The following is a 16,984-nucleotide window of genomic DNA, read 5'->3' on the forward strand; positions in this document are numbered from 1 at the left end:
AGCCCATTGCTAATGCAATTTAGAGAGGGACATTTGCTATTTTAGAATAATTTTCTTTTTGGAGTAAAAATGAGTAAGATGTTTGATGAGTACACCATTTACAATAAGATAGTGTTGTGCATGAACTGCGCCTTAACTTATTTTCTAGAATTCTGAGTTCAAAAATTGCAAAAGAAATGTCATTTTAAAGTCATGCACTGTAACCACCGCTTTGCCATTTACTTAGTCATTATTAAATTTTTCAGATTTTCATTTTTCTAAACATTTGTAATGCATTTCTTTGACAGTTCAATGGGTGATGCTGTCACTCTGTCACTGATTTATATTATTAAATATTGTTTGTGATACGTATGCAGGATACAGTCCCAGTTTTCTCCCACATTTGTTAATGCTACCTCTCACCTCAAGACTTCGATGCTCTACATTGAAATACATAAGCAAAACCTATGTAGTGATTCACCTTGACAGTTACTTTGTTGCCAACCTATCCATCTGTCCAATTTATCTCAAGTTTATTCATAGGTATGTTGTTGCCTCTCTGCTTTCTCTTTCTTTCGCTTGAGCCACTGCGACATTGATGCACTGTAACCACTCCTCTGCATTCTTTTCATCCTTCGCTTTGAAGACATATGTTTTGTTGTCTGTGAAGATTTCAAAGGCTCGAGGAAGGCCACGGTCTCTCCGCTTTTTAGCGATGACCTTTACACTTTGTACCTTGCTCAGTTCAATTGGACAATCATCTGGATCATCTTTCTGTAAGGTGAAGACGTGAACAAAGTGACACATAGGATTTGGAAATTTCCAGTCTGTTTCATTGAAAGTTATATAATTATTCCCCGTGACATCAAGGCAGCATTTGACTGATTGTGGTATCAAGGACCTCTAGTAAAATTAAAGTCAGTCTGAATCGGTGGAGGAGGTGGAGGTGGGGGGGGGGGGGGGGGGGAGGGGTACTCTCCACAAGTTGGAGTCACATCTAGCATAAAAAGAAAATGTCTGTGGTTGTTGAAGGCCAATCATCTCAACCTCAGGGCTTCGCTGCAGGAGTTTCTCAGGGCACTGCCCTAGGTCCAACCATCTTCAGCTGTTTCATCAATGACCTTCCTTCCACCATAAGGTCAGAAGTGGGGATGTTCACTGATGATTGCACAATGTTCAGCATCATTCGAAACTCCTCAGATACTTAAGCAGTCCATGTCTATATGCAACACCACCTGGACAGCTTTCAAGTTTAGGCTGATAGGTGACAAATAAAATTCATGCCATATAGGTGCCAGGCAATGACAATCTCCAGCAAGAGTGAATCTAATGACCTTCTTTTGATGTTCAATGATATAACCATTACTGAATCCCCCAGCACAAAAATCCTTGGGGGTACCTATTGATCCGAATCTGAGCTGGACCTACCTTATAAATACTGAAGATACAAGAGCAGTTTACGCTCCTACAGCAATTAATACAACTCCTGATTCCCCAAAGCCTGTCCAGTAATTACAAGGCACAAGTCTGTGTGCTGGAACACTCTCTCTTGCAGCTCCAACAACAATCCAAAACCTTGACATCATCCTGGACAAAGCAGTCTGCTTGATTGGTATACCACCCCCCACCTTAAATATTCACCAGCACATAGTGTAATCAGTGTGTACCACCTACAAGATGCACTGTAACAAATCGTCAGGGCTCCTTCAACAGCACCTTCCAAACCCACCACCCATAACACCTAGAAGGACAAGGGCAGCAGACACATGGAAACACCATCACCTGCAAGCCACACATTATCCTGACTTGGAACTATACCGCTGTTCCTTCACTGTTGTTGGGTAAGATCCTGGAGCTCCCTTCCTAACAGCACTGGGTGTAATATGCCAGATGGACTGCTGTGGTTCAAGAAGATGGCTCACCACCACCTTCTCAAGATCAATTAGGGAAAGGCAACAAATGCTGGCCTAGCATGCCAATGACATTCATATTGCATGAAAGAATAAATAAAAGCAGCAATTGTCCCCCATTACAAATAATCTCAGTCTTGACAACTTCTATGTTTTCATATTCAGTAATTCATTGCTCAAACTATATTATTTTGTTTCCATTATTTTGAAGGATGCTAATGCCAGGAGCCTGGGTTCGATTCTCGACACTGTCTGTGCGGAGTCTGCATGTTCTCCCCTTGACTAAGTGGGTTTCCACCGGGTGCTCCAGTTTCCTCCCACAGTCTGAAAGGTGTGCTGGTTAGGTGGCATTGGCCACGCTAAATTCTCCCTCAGTGTACCTGAACAGGCATCGGAGTGTGGCGACTAGGGGATTTTCACAGTAACTTCATTGGAGTGTTAATGTAAACCTACTTGTGACAATGATAACTAAACTTTAAAACTTTAAATTTTAATAAAGTTTCCCATGCTGATTGCATGGGTAACATGCAAATTTACAATTTTGTTCCTTTTAACTTCTTATTTAAATTAAGTGGATTTATCAAACATTCTAGCTGAAATAAAAATGAAGATCAGGCAAAACATATTTGTTTGTTCACCTCTTCCTAATTGACTCCAGCATTGCTGCCTTAAACTATATTTTGGATTGTTATAAGCTTTCTCTTTTCTTTTTCAATTTAGTCCTTTTATTTGTTTCTTGATTTCTTTTATTGTAACTGTACACTTTATTTCTTCAAATATTATTTGCGAATACTTTTACTTTTTTGGACGATATTCACTTAATTCTATACGCACGCCAATTTATTTTTTATATCTTCTTTCTGAATTCTTTTGATCAGTGATCTGAAATGATAACTTGGGATTCTCTCTCCATGGATGATGACTGACTTGCTGAGCAGTTCCAGCATTTTCTGTTTTAATTTCCTCCCTGTGTTCCTCCCACAGTCCAAAGATGTGTGGGTTCGGTTGATTGGCCATGCTAAATTGACTCTAGTATCAGGAGGATTAGCAGGGTAAGTGTGTGGGATTAAGAAAATAGGGCCTGGGTGGGATTGTGGTTGGTACAGACTCGATGGGCCCAATGGTCTCCTTCTGTACTGTAGGGATTCGAGATTGGTGTTCAGGACTTCACGAGTGGTGAACAAAATACAAATCACTGCACAAGTGGCTCTGGTGTTCGGTTCCATTGATTTACTCTGGTGAATCTTAAACATATACCTACTGATTTTCCTTTGCGAAATAGAAGCTGATTCCCAGCCAGTGTGAAATAACGGGTCTTCCATCTCTTTATAAACTTCCATTTCACTTGTTTTTCTTTGAGCTTGCCTTCGATGAGTGGTTGACCATCTTGATTTACAACTGTTAAAAGGATATTAAACTTGAATGGTCAATTATCAGTGTACTAAAAAACAAAAATTGTTAGAATGCTAATTCCTATCACAATTGGACTGGATTTTGCAGTTAGCAAAGAATATGCAACACCAGCCAATCATTACAATTATACATGTGTGATGTTAGTTTACCTTTAAGAGTTTTTTAAAATTCAGACTCACAGCCTTAGGTGGTGTCATTGTTGTGAGGAGAAAAAAACTGTGGGCAGGTCAGGTGACAGGGATTTTATTTTGAGTTTCAGTTTGGAGCTGCAGGTTTTGAGTTGAGTTTTAGAAGGGACAGCAAGCTAAAAAGAAGTGTTTTCCCTCTCTCCCTGTTGTTTTGAAAATTCTGTTGGTTTCCTGAAGGGTAAAAGTTTGCTGTTGTTGGGAGCTGGACCAGAGTCTCTGGTGCTTTGGGAAGCTGTCTTGTCTTCAAACCGTTTGGAGTGAATCCAGAGAACTGCAGACTTCAACCAACGGACTCAAATTTCCATTAGTGAGCATTAGTCTGTGCTGTGTTAAACCTGTGAAAAGGCTCTTTAGTCTATGGGAGGTTTTGGTTTTAATTGGAACACATTAGCGATATTCATGAAGGGTTATACATTAGAGTGGTTGTTTTGTTTCTTGTTTGTAATTGATAAAAGTTCTTGCTAATTTTCTTACTATACATGTTAACTATATTCTTAAATAAACTTTGTTTGATAAAAGCTCCCTAGTGGGTCTTTTGAATCACACCTGAAGTGAAGCATTTCATGCTTATCCTAGCCAAATTCAAGATGCAAAACTTATGATTCAGGCAAGCTTCATAAAACACTTTGGAGTTTCTAACCTGAACCATAACACATGTCTATAGACTACAGGCTTATGGGCCCTTTGTAAGCTAGGCAAACTATGACACACCTTCTTGGCCAGGCTGAAGACTATTTATCTGTGTAGTGAGTTCCTGCAGTGCATCTTATAGATGGTACACACTATTGCCATTGTTCGTTGGTAGCTGAGGGAGTGAATGTTTGTGGAAGGGATGCCAATCAAGTGGGCTGTTTTGTTCTGGATAGTGTCAAATTTCTTGGAGTGAATTGAGTTGGCTGAAGACTGACATCTGTGATGCTGGGGACCTCTGGAGGAGGCCGAGATGAATCATCCACTAAACAATTCTGGCTGAAGATTGTTGCGAATGCTTCATCCTTATTTTTTGCATTGATGTGTTGGACTCCTTCATGATTGAGGATGGGGATATTTGTGGAGCCTTCTCCCCCAGAGAACTGTTTAATTGTCCACCACCATTCGCAGCTGGATGTGGCAGAACTGCAGAGCTTAGATCTGCTCCGTTGGCTGTGGAATTGGTTGGCTCTATCTATTACTTGCTGCTTATGCTGTTTGGCACATAAGTAGTCCTGTGTTGTAGCTTCACCAGGTTGAAACTTCATTTTTATATATGCCTGGAGTGGCTGCTCGCATGCCCTCCTGCACTCCCCATTGAACCAGGATTGATCCCTTGGATAGATGGTAAGGGCAGAGTGAGGGATATGCCGTGTAAAGAGTGAGGGATATGTTGTGGAAAGTTCTGCTGCTGCTGATGGCCCACAGCATTTCACGGATACCCAGTCTTGAGTTGCTAGATCTGTTCGACAGATCTGTAGCACAGTGGTTGTACCACACAACACATTGGCGAGTATCCTCAATGTGAAGAAGCGACTTTGTCTTCACAAGTACTGTGCAGTAGTCACTCCTACCAGTATGGTTATGGACAGATGCATCTGTGGTAGGCAGGTTGGTGAGAATGAGATCCGGTATGTTTTTCCCTTTTGTTGGTTCTTTCACCACCTGCTGCAGTCCCAGTCTAGCAGATATGTCCTGTAGGACCTGACCAACTCGGTCTGTGGTGGTGCTAGAAAGCCACTCTTGGTGGACATTGAAGTCCCCCACCCAGAGCACATTCTGTCCCCTTGCCACCTTCAGTGCTTCCTCCAAGTGGTGTTCAACATGGAGGTGTACTGATTCATCAACTGAAGGGGAAGGTATATGGTAATTAATAAGATGCTTCCTTGCCCAATTTGGGATTAAGAGAAAAAGAGAGAGATAAAAGAGAAAATTTTTAAATTTAAGTTGTTAATATTTTAAAAATCTTCAACAATAATTATGATCTGAAAGAATGGGAGTCCACGTGTATAAAAGGTGATTTTCTGTGCCAGGGATGCTGTTGAGTCCTAATTAGGACATAACACTCGATTGAAAGTTTACTAATGCTTTAATGGGTAAGTTCTAACCTTTTATGACATGATTAGTGGGTATCTATTCCAAACTACAACTTCATGCCTTTCTGTGTAAAGTCTATTTGTGAGATACTGTTGTAGCACACTCTTAAAGGAAGTGGGCAACTCAGACAACACAGGGCAACACGATGGCACAGTAGTTAGCCTCACAGCGACAGGGTTCAATTCCAGCCTCTGGTGACTGTCTATGTGGAGTTTGTACATTCTCCTCGTGTCTGCGTGGGTTTCCTCCGGGTGCTGTGGTTTCCTCCCACAGTCCAAAGATGTGCAGGTTAGGTGGATTGGCCATGCTAAATTGCCCCTTACTGTCAAGGAGATTAGCAGGATAAATATGTGGGGTTATCGGGATAGGGCCTGGGTTGTTTGTTGTCGTTGCAGGCACAATGGGCCAAATGGTCTCCTTGTGCACTGTAGGGATTCTCAATTTATGTTTTCTGTTGAGATTTCTGATTTCTGAATTTAATTGTGCAAGTGCATTCATAGAAAGTTACCATCTGGCTAACTCGTAATTAGTCTCACAACACCAGGTTAAAGTCCAACAGGTTTATTTGGTAGCAAATACCATAAGCTTTCGGAGCGCTGCTCCTTCGTCAGATGGAGTGGAAATGTGCTCTCAAACAGTGCACAGAGACACAAAATCAAGTTACAGAATACTGATTAGAATGCGAATCCCTACAGCCAGCCAGGTCTTAAAGGTACAGACAATGTGGGTGGAGGGAGCATTAAACACAGGTTAAAGAGATGTGTATTGTCTCCAGACAGAACAGCTAGTGAGATTCTGCGAGTCTGCGACTCAGCCAACATTGTCTACCTGATACGCTGCAGGAAAGGATGTCCCGAGGCATGGTACATTGGGGAAACCGTGCAGACGCTACGACCACAGATGAATGAACACCGCTCAACAATCACCAGGCAAGGCTGTTCTCTTCCTGTGGGGGAGCACTTCAGCAGTCATGGGCATTCAGCCTTGGGTCTTCAGGTAAGCGTTCTCCAAGGCAGCCTTCACGACACACGACAGCGCAGAGTCGCTGAGCAGAAACTGATAGCCAAGTTTCGCACACATGAGGACGGCCTAAACCGGGATGTTGGATTTATGTCACATTATCAGTAACCCCCACAGCTTGCCTCCTGGACTTGCAGAATCTCACTAGCTGTTCTGTCTGGAGACAATACACATCTCTTTGACCTGTGTTTAATGCTCCCTCCACCCACATTGTCTGTACCTTTAAGACCTGGCTGGCTGTAGGGATTCGCATTCTAATCAGTATTCTGTAACTTGATTTTGTGTCTCTGTGCACTGTTTGAGAGCACATCTCCACTCCATCTGACAAAGGAGCAGCGCTCCGAAAGCTTATGGTATTTGCTACCAAATAAACCTGTTGGACTTTAACCTGGTGTTGTGAGACTTCTTACTGTGTTCACCCCAGTCCAACGCCGGCATCTCCACATCATAACTCGTAATTAGCAGTGAGCATGGATAACCTTTATTTCCACTGCAAAATCTGGGTCAAATGTGCCATACTGCAAACATGCCTTTATATCTGTTGCAGTATATTAGAATATGGAGTTCATGTATTGAAGCTTTATTTCAATTGTCATATGAAAATTGTAATTAATTCCCCTTATGACCTTTGAGATTCATTTAACCTCAAGGAAACTCAAAGTTAACATTTCAATCGGTCACGGATTCCACAATAATATAATACAACAGGGAGATTCAGATTTTCAGAAACATTCTTAACAATTTGGAATATGTTTAATAAGCTAGAACAAATGCAAACGCCACAGAATTTTTCATCTGTGGAGCAGCTGTAAAATTTACTGTTTGCTTTAGAAGGATATGAAATAAAACAAACCATGAATTACCATTTGTCTCTTTGGCCTACATCAAGGATCTATTAGTTGCATAAGTAATCTCAGGCCAATTTGATATATTACATCCTAGTTTTTTTATATCTTTGGCTTAAGCCTGGTCATTTCTTAAGCTGCATAGCTGAACATTGAGCCACAGCATGTTATATGACTGAGTAATATAGTACATAACACATTCCATTACAGTTAGTTTTGAAACCTTTTCTCAAAAGATCTGGAAAGAGTGGTAGCATGGCAATCTGAGTACAATTGGTCAAAGAAACTGTGGGCAGCATGGTGGCACAATGGTTAGCACTGCTACCTCACAGCGCCAGGGACCCGGGTTCGATACCCGGCTTGGGTCACTGTGTGGAGTTTGTACATCTCCCCGTGTCTGCATGTGTTTCCTCCAGGTGCTCCGGTTTCCTCCCACAGTCCGAAAGACGTGCATTAGTCATGCTAAATTCTCCCTCAGTGTACCCTAATAGGCGCCGGAGTGTGGCGACTAGGGGATTGTCACGGTAACTTCATTGCCGTGTTAATGTAAGCCTACTTGTGACAGTAATAAATAAATTTTTTAAAAACTGGACGACTTCAGATTGACTGATCATATTTGTTACAATTTGTAGACAGATTGTACAAAGCAGAGGATAAATTTACATTTTATAGAACACAGCGTAAGTCAAGCACAATTTGCAATTTGTAATTGAGGGGAAAAAAACTGGCTTGTTCTGAAAATCTTTAAGCATCCTGGATAACATTGTAAAATATTTCAATAAACAATATTGTGTACTTCAAGAAAAAAGTTGACTTAAGCACCATGTTACAGTCAAAACCAATATTTGTGTTATCAACTTGACATGAAATGTTAAGAAATTTTATAGACTTCGATAAATGCAAAATACATGGATATGGAATTCAGCAATTTTCTAAACTTGGATTGGAATTATTATGATTGGACGGAGCAATGTCTTCATCTGAGCTACACTCCAGGAGACCAATTCTCGATATTTTGCCAAGGCTTTTTCTCCCCCATATGTTCACATTTTTTTCCGCTTGGTATTTTGTAAATTCAGTTTCTTCCATTATTGCTTTATACTCAAAACTGATGCTTGCAAGGAAGTGACCAAACTAAGACAAATACTAATTGTTCAACACACAACCATTTGTCATTATGAGAGGTTTCCCGAGTGTCACATTTCTTGGACTATGGACAACATTTTAGAGGCCCATGCTGGTGGGTTTAGACCATAAGATATAGGAGCATAATTAGGCCATTCAGCCATCAAGTCTGCTCTGCCATTCAATCATGGCTGATAAGTTTTTCAACCCCATTCACCTGCCTTTTCCCCATGACCTTTGATCCTCTTACCAATCAAGAACCAATTTCTACCTTAAATATACTCAATAACCTGACCACCACAGCCTTCTGTGGCAATGAATTCCATAGATTCACCAGCCTCTGACTGAAGAAATTCCTCTTCATCTTGGTTCTAAAGGGTCATATCTTTATTCTGAGGCTGTGCCCTCGGATCCTAGTCTCTCTTATCAATGGAAACATCTTTCCCACATCCACTCTGTCCAAGCCTTTCAGTATTCTGTAAGTTTCATTGAGTACCGACCCAGAGTCCTCAAACGCTCCTCATACGTCAAGCTTTTCATTCCTGGGATCAATCTCGTGAACCTCCTCTGGACCGTCTCCAAGGCCTAGCACATCCTTCCTTTGATACAGGGCCCAAAATTGTTCACAATACTCCAAATGGGGTCTGACCAGAACCTTATACAGTCTCAGCAGTACATCCCTGCTTTTGTATTCTAGTCCACTTGAAATGAATGCTAACATTGCATTTGCCTTCCTAACTACCAACTCAACCTGCAAGTTAACCTGAAGAGAATCCTGAATTAGGACTCCCAAGTATATTGGCAGGAGAACCTGTAATATTCCCCAAGTGGCCTTTCCGCTGCCATCCTGCCTGCCTCTAACCTGTCTATAATTTTACTAAGGGGCGGGGGGGATGAGGCCTACGGTCAATTAACGGCCAATTTAAGGATGGTGGGAGGTGGTCAGGAACTAGGGAAGGTTATCCTGCTTGGGCGGGAAAGGAGGACCTCCATCACTGACTGCCATTCCTGATCAGGATCCCCCCCAAAATCTTTGTCCCACCTTGCCCTCAGATTCTTCCTCCCCACCCCAGGCCCCCACCACTGTCTCTCTCCCTCCTGCAGTCTCCTCCCCTGTCCGTGCCGTGATACCCACCAACCACCACCCCACACTCACCTGCATCCTGAGTCCAAACTGACCGGAGGGACTACTTGGCATCTCAGCAGTGACCACCACTCATGGTGATGCTATTGGGATGACTGAGCCGCAGACCAAGCTCTCTGAGGCAGGACTTCCTCCCGGGTGAGGCGCAGAAGTCCCATCTCCAGTCAATTAATATTCCTCGAATGGGCAACTGCTTCGGCAAGAATGCATTCCTCGCCAACTCTTCAGGTGTGGGGGGTGGCATGAGGGGTGGGGTGTACAGGAAACCCCACCACCTGTTAAATTCTGCCTTCAATGTTTCTTCTAAAGAAAAATGGGACAGGGCTTTTGTTCCCAGATCCTGATCCTACCATCATGATGAAATTCTTATCAGGTACTGACAAATCGTAGTGCTGGGTTCCAGACGGTGACTTTGGAGGCAGGAACTTTATCCAATTAAGGATGGTGGCTGAGCCATCAGTGTAGGATCAATTGGAAGCTGCCCAATATCAGAAATCAGTGGCCCCACCACCAGTGGTGATGTGTAGCCTGCATCGCTGGTTATTGGCTGAAGACGGGAATGGGTTAATGAACTTTGTAATACTTAGAGATTTGTAACAGGCATTGTAGAACTTGTTGTCGTGTCTGTAGAACTTGTTTTCGTGTATCCGAGAACAGATAAGAGAAGCAGCTGTCCTTGCTGCTGTATACAAGCTCATGATTTTCCCAGCTAATTGTGTTCAGGAATGTGGCTAACCCAGCTAGAATCCATTTTGAGTCCTTTTAACACGGTGGAGCTGACATGTATGCCTTCTGTGATCGTATAATAATAGATTCATATATATTCATTATATACTATTCATCCGTACCGATATAAATTGTTATATAGGCCCCTGTATTTCAGTTAACTTGTTTTTACAAACTTATAATCTTGTATGCTGGATAAACAAACCACAGGTGTCCACATAGAGGCGACAAAACAGACAGCCTCAAGATGGCCACGATTACACGGACTACACAAAGGATGGAATCGCTGAGGCAGCAATAATCGTGAGAAAATGCGGACGTGACCAGAGGGGAAAATATATGTGTAAATATTTGTTCTTAACCTGTATTCGGTGAGGAGTCTGGAGACCGTGTTAGGAATCGGACTTCTTCCACAAGCTTGTGAAACTAAACCACTGTACTTTGACTCACGACTAGTCTCAGAGGTATTATTTATCTACAACATTGGCCACAGAAGAGATAAACAAGAGGACATGAGATGGAAAGCCACCCCTTCAACAGTAGTAGTGGGCACTTCTGTGGTTGCGGTTGTGGAGCAGCACTTTCCACAGTGAATAGCGCTCTGATAACTAGCCTGCCATTGGATGGGTACTGTCATTCCAACTCAAGGGGGATCAGTGGGACTACTTGGAATTCTCAGCAGTGACCACCGCTCATGGCGACTCTGGTGGGAGTACGGTTCTGATGGGTGGATAACCACACCCTCCGTCAATCCGACTCCTACATAATGTTGTGGAGACGGGAAAGTGTCGTGGAACCAGCCCGATGGGATTTCTTTCCCATTTTCAGAATCTCCCACATCGTCTCCAGAGGTTATAGACAATTCTGCCCATGAATTCTCGCAGGAAAATGCCAGATCACTGGTTATAATTATTTTTATGTGGTTTATCTTTGAAACATTGAAGTGTCTGTTTATATTTACAGACTCAGAAATGGGCTTGGCTGCTGTTGATGAATGTTATTGATGGCATACAAACAACCCATTCACATTTTCTTCATATAGAAATTTGGCGGTGTTGTGGAGATGAAACCACAGGAATCTGAGATTAGGAATACAGTTTCCTGCAACAATTAAACACAAACTGATTTGAAATTAAAAAAAGAATTGTGTGTGGTTTAATTCAAGTTAAACCACATCAAATTTTAAAAATCATGAATTCAAGGTAAAAGACCTTAGTGTCCATATGTATTCGACGGCGCTGAATTAAATGTTTTTTTCAAATCTTATTTTAATTATTATTTGTTGTTTGTAATAAGCAGTGACTACTTTTTACATTTTAGAATCATAGAATCCCAACAGTGCAGAAGGAGGCCATTCAGCCCATCGAGTCTGCACCGACCAAAATCCCACCCTGGCCCCATTCCCACAACTCCACATATTTACCCTGCTAATCCCCTGAAGTTAGGGTCAATTTAGCATGGTCAATCAGCCCAACCCGCACATCTTTGGACTGTGGGAGGAAACTGGAGCACCCGGGGGAAATCCACGCAGACACAGGGAGAACGTGCAGATTCCACACAGACAGTGACCCGAGGCCAGAATTGAATCCGGGTCTCTGGCGCCGTGAGGCAACAGCGCTAACCACCGTGCCACTGTGCCACCCTAAAGAACTTTAAAAGAATACGGGAACAAAAGAAGAAAACGGTGCTGGTTGATTCTGCATACATGACCACATATTAATAATTCAACAAAACCAGGGCACATTTGTTGCCCTAAATATTCCTCTTGGAACCCAAAGACAATAACATGATCAGTTAGAAACCGAACTGATTTATATTTAGAGCAAATTTAGAACTGACCAGTGAAATAAAGACTGTTCTTCTCCACTACTGGACATAGATAAATGGCTGACTGCAAACTCATACCAATTTTTGTCTCTCGCCTGACCCATTTGTGTCTAAAACTAGGTGAGCAGGAGGACTAATATCATGTAGTGAGTGAAATCAACTTATTGCTGTCGTTCTCCTGTTCCAATCTGACAGTGGATCTTAATTTAATTGCCAGGTTTCTGCAGGAAGCAGATGAGGGCTTCTCAACTAAATGCTAATTGTGATCAGATGGGACAGTCAGTTGGAATTACCCATTGCTGGTGGAATGGTTTCAACACTTAAGAACTTCTGGCAACGGACTTTTCTCTTCATGGGGTCTTTCTAGCAATCCCACTCCAGTGAGAGGAGTAACAATGACACCAGGGAGGGGCATGGGGTGCAGGAGGGAGAGCAGGTGAAAGGGAGCCGTATTCACAGGGATTTGTATCCCTCCAAGGGAGTTTAGCTTAGTGAAATCATTTCTCACTTGAAGTGCAGAGTGAGCATTCAAACCCTGCTCTAAACAAACCTGGCAAGCGGGGGCAGGATCGAGTTCCAGCTCTGAATTTTGGACTGACATCCAGTGGGTTACTTGCAGCCATTGGATGTGACTAGATTTTGGCGGCCCATCCAAACTCCTGCTGGATCAGGCTAACTACCTCATTAGCTAGTATAAAGAGGCTTACAGTCATGGAATGAACAATCACGTCACTAGCATTATAAACTTTTAATCAGCCCGTGAATCCTTCCACTACTTCACATTATTCATCACAGGGGAATATTATTGTTTCGACCTCTGATGATTTCTGTTTGGTTGGCTGTTAAATGCAGGATACGGTTTGAAACTGGTACCTACCGAGAATAACAAAGAACCATCAGATCAGAGTAATCCTGCTTTGTACTTACTATTTTCCAACTTTGGGCTAAGCTCGCATATTAAGGGGTCTAGAACAAAGGGTGAATGAATCAAAATTAAATACAGGTGATATAGGGCAGAGGGCAAAATAAACTTTTGGAGGGTTATCACATTCGGGAATACATTACTGGAGTTCATTATTAATGGGTTTCAGGAGTCAAGCTTTTGAGTGCTATCCTTCAATGGAAACTCATAGAATTCCTACAATGGAGGAGGAGGGCATTTGGCCCACTGAGTCTGCACTGACTCTCTGACAGAGTCTTATCCAGGCCCTCTCCCCCGCCCTATCCCCGTAACCTCATGCATTTACCACAGCTAATCTATCTAACCTGTACATTCTGGGACACTGAGGGGAAATTTAGCATGGCCAATCCACCTAACCAGCACATCTTTGGACTGTGGGAGGAAACCGGAGTACCCAGACGAAACCCACGCAAACACAGGGAGAATGCACAAACTCCACACAGACAGTCACCTGAGGCTGGAATTGAACCTGTGTTCCTGGTACTGTGAGGCAGCAGTGCTAACCACTGTGCCACTGTGCCGCCCAATACCACAAATCCTCCCAGCAAAGATCAACTAAAACTGACGTCGTACTAATGTTAGAAGGAAATAATTTTCTGGTTCCAGCAACGTTATAAAAATTGGCATAATTCTATTCCAGATGACAAAAGATGCTGACATATCTAATTTACCACAATAAAATCCTTAATCAAAAGGGAATTTCATGGCTGAAAATAATTACCAGCTCGGAGTCTTAGAAACCTCAGTGATCACCCTCACGGAAATAGGCATTCAGGATTTGAAACTTTGAGAGCAGAGCAAAAATATTTCTGCACCACACCCAAATGTTTCTTATTAAACTCTTTGGGGGAGAAATCCATTTGTATCACACATCTATGCATGACATTGATTCTTCAGCCCCTGGAGATTTGTCACAAGCCTGTGTGCATAAGTGAATTTCCCCTCCATTACATTCAAGAAAGTTCAGCTCCACCCTTCCATCCGAGGCAAGTTAAATGTCAATTTGTCGATTTAATTCAGAGAATCATAGAACTCGATAGTGTAGAAGGTGCCACGCTAGTCCATTGAGCCAATACCAATAGCGTGAAAGTTATGTGCACTCAATGCCATTCCCTTTATAATTTTTTTATTTTTCAAATATTTATCCATTTGCCCTTTAAAAGCCATTATAGATTCTGCTTCCAGCCTTATTTTTGTTGCAACAAACCTGTGCACAAAAATCTTGGTCTGCCTTTATTCCTTGGGTGACAATCTTACAATTATTGATTCATTGCAGAGCGAAAATACCTTTTTCCATCTTATTTGGTAGTCCCTGATCCAGGATGGTTTCTTCATGACAACAATTCGTACAGCTCCACAATCAGAGGACAGAAGGTTAACTTCTATTGTTTAGGAAATTTCCTCCTGGCAGATAAACCTGCATTATATTCCTCCTTCCCCACGCAACCACCACCCCTCACCTCCCCAAACACAGAGCTAAAACAGCAGCCTATGTAGCAATCAACAAGAATTAATTTCTCATTCACTCCTGAGACTCAAAACTCTTAATTTTCATGTCCAGCATCGTCATACTAGCACTGCAGCAGCAAATCTTTATACACGTCTTTAGAAAACAGAATGATTGTGTGACTAACAATACTAAAACAGTATTTTAAATGGTGCTGTGCAACCATATGCAATAGTGTACCCCCAAATAATTTTTACTGTGCAAATTATTGCAAACTGTAATCAAAGATTCCATTAAAACACTTCAAGCAAAAGTATTGAAATTGCATCTTAGAATCATAGAGTTCCCTACAGTGCAGAAGAGGCCATTTGGCCCATCAAGTCTGCACTGATTCTCTGACAGAGTATCTTACCCAGGCCCTCTTCCCTGCCCTATCCCTATAACCCCACACATTTAACATGGCTAATCCCATCTAACCCAGACATCCTGTGACACTACGGGGCAATTTAGCATGGCCAATGCACCTAATCTGCACATCTTTGGACTGTGAGAGGAAACCCACACAGACACAGGGAGAACATGCAAACTCCACATGGACAGTCACCCAAGGCCGGAATTGAACCCAGGTCCTTGGCACTGTGAGGCAGCAGTGCTAACCACTGTGCCACCACGCCACCCTTAAATGGGCATCGTGGAGTAATATTGTATGATGCCTAAAGTTTCTCTGCTGCTTTGGCGGGGCCATTAGCCATTTAAAAGCTTTAATAAAGAGACAAATTTCAGATTAGGTTAAGGGCAATATTTTCCTCGCAGGCCACTGGACCATGGTGTCAGGATCATAGTGAGTGTCACACATCTGCACTGTGGGGGAAGCTACCAGATTGCGATTTTCCTATTTTGAAGAAATAAAATAACCAGTTAAGGCTGTGATTTTTCTCCTGGACTGGCCAAGTAATGGTGAAAGATCAGGCTCATCATTCAACCAATGACTGTTTAGCTCTCAAAACCCAGGAGCCAATAGGAGAGCAGGAGAGAGTGAGGTCATCTCCAATAAAAGGCAGCTTCTCAGGAATTATTTTAGCTTTAAGGTTAAAAAATGCCCTGATCAGCTGGGTCACATGTGCGGAGGGGGAACCACACTTTGATTGAACTGGTAAAAGAGATTATCAGGTTTTCAATTTGCATCCTGATGGCAGAGTCTGCCCCTGCACAGAGGAGTAGTCTTTGGTGGGGCCCTCACAGGCTTCAAAACCAAGAGAATGTCGGTTAAGAGTATCTCAGCAGTTAGAGGGGAGATGTGAGCAGCCTGCCTCTACCCGCACCCCTCCCCCGCCCCCCCGCAAAACCACAGAGGTCTCACCACATGCAAATAGCAGAAAAGGGAAGGATGAAGATTTGAACAAGGGTTTGCACATGGGTGTGTCAGAGAACATTAGATTGTTCCGCACTATGTTTTGCTTACGTTTTGAGCCACAAATATTATTGATTCACACCATACAGCCAATTTTGCCTGCTGTCTGGCAAGTGACCTTTTTAACTTGTGATGAATAGTAAGACAGGATTTCAAGTGTCTGCAAAACAGATGCTTTATTGATTTCAGGACTGTTGCGTTCTTTTGATGCTTGAAAATAAGCTGCACATTGACTGAAGAACATAGGGTTCACAAGCACTCCCTGGTGAGTTGGGGTGTCTTGATTTCCACCCGTGTACAGTCAATGATGCTGTGCACCTCTGGGAAACCAGCCTGAGCTGCAAGCTTTTAAACCTTTTACAGATGCACCATAGAAAGCATTCTTTCTGCTTGTATCACAGCTTGCTATGGCTCCTGCTCTGCCCAAGAAGCTACAAATGATTGTGAATGTAGCCCAATCCATCACGCAAACCAGCCTCCCATCCATTGACTCTGTCTACACTTCCCGCTGCCTCGGAAAAGCAGTCAGCGTAATTAAGGGACCCCATGCACCCCAGACATACTCTCTTCCACCTTCTTCCGTCGGGAAAAAGATACAAAAGTCTGAGGTCACGTACCAACCGCCTCAAGAACAGCTTCTTCCCTGCTGCCATCAGACTTTTGAATGTACCTAATTCGCACTAAGTTGATATTTCTCTACCCCCTAGCTATGACTGCAACATTGCACTCTGCACTGTCTCCTTTCCTTCTCTATGAATGGTATGCTTTCTCTCTATACCACGTGAGAAACAATACTTTTCACTGTATGCTAATACATGTGATAATAATAAATCAAATCAAAAACCTGAGCACAGTAACTGCATTTTAAAAAATCTAATTTGCTCCCTTCTCCCTGATTCTATTTAGCTGTTTGCATAGTCT

At 42.6% G+C, this 16,984-nt stretch overlaps 1 protein-coding gene across 1 annotated transcript in view; it reads right to left on the bottom strand.

Annotated features, from left to right (window-relative positions):
• Nucleotides 1-233: 233 nt before the first annotated feature.
• Nucleotides 234-16,984, bottom strand: part of veph1 (ventricular zone expressed PH domain-containing 1) — a 242,208-nt gene continuing 225,457 nt past the window's right edge. The window contains exons 13-14 of the mRNA XM_078208325.1: nt 3,151-3,287; nt 234-753 (exon numbers count right to left, since the gene is read on the bottom strand). Of these exons, the coding sequence (XP_078064451.1) occupies nt 517-753; nt 3,151-3,287 (374 nt within the window). The 3' untranslated portion in view covers nt 234-516. The remainder of the gene's footprint in view (nt 754-3,150; nt 3,288-16,984) is intronic.

Source organism: Mustelus asterias, chromosome 3 (assembly GCF_964213995.1).
Source record: "Mustelus asterias chromosome 3, sMusAst1.hap1.1, whole genome shotgun sequence".
NCBI classification, from domain to species: domain Eukaryota; kingdom Metazoa; phylum Chordata; class Chondrichthyes; order Carcharhiniformes; family Triakidae; genus Mustelus; species Mustelus asterias.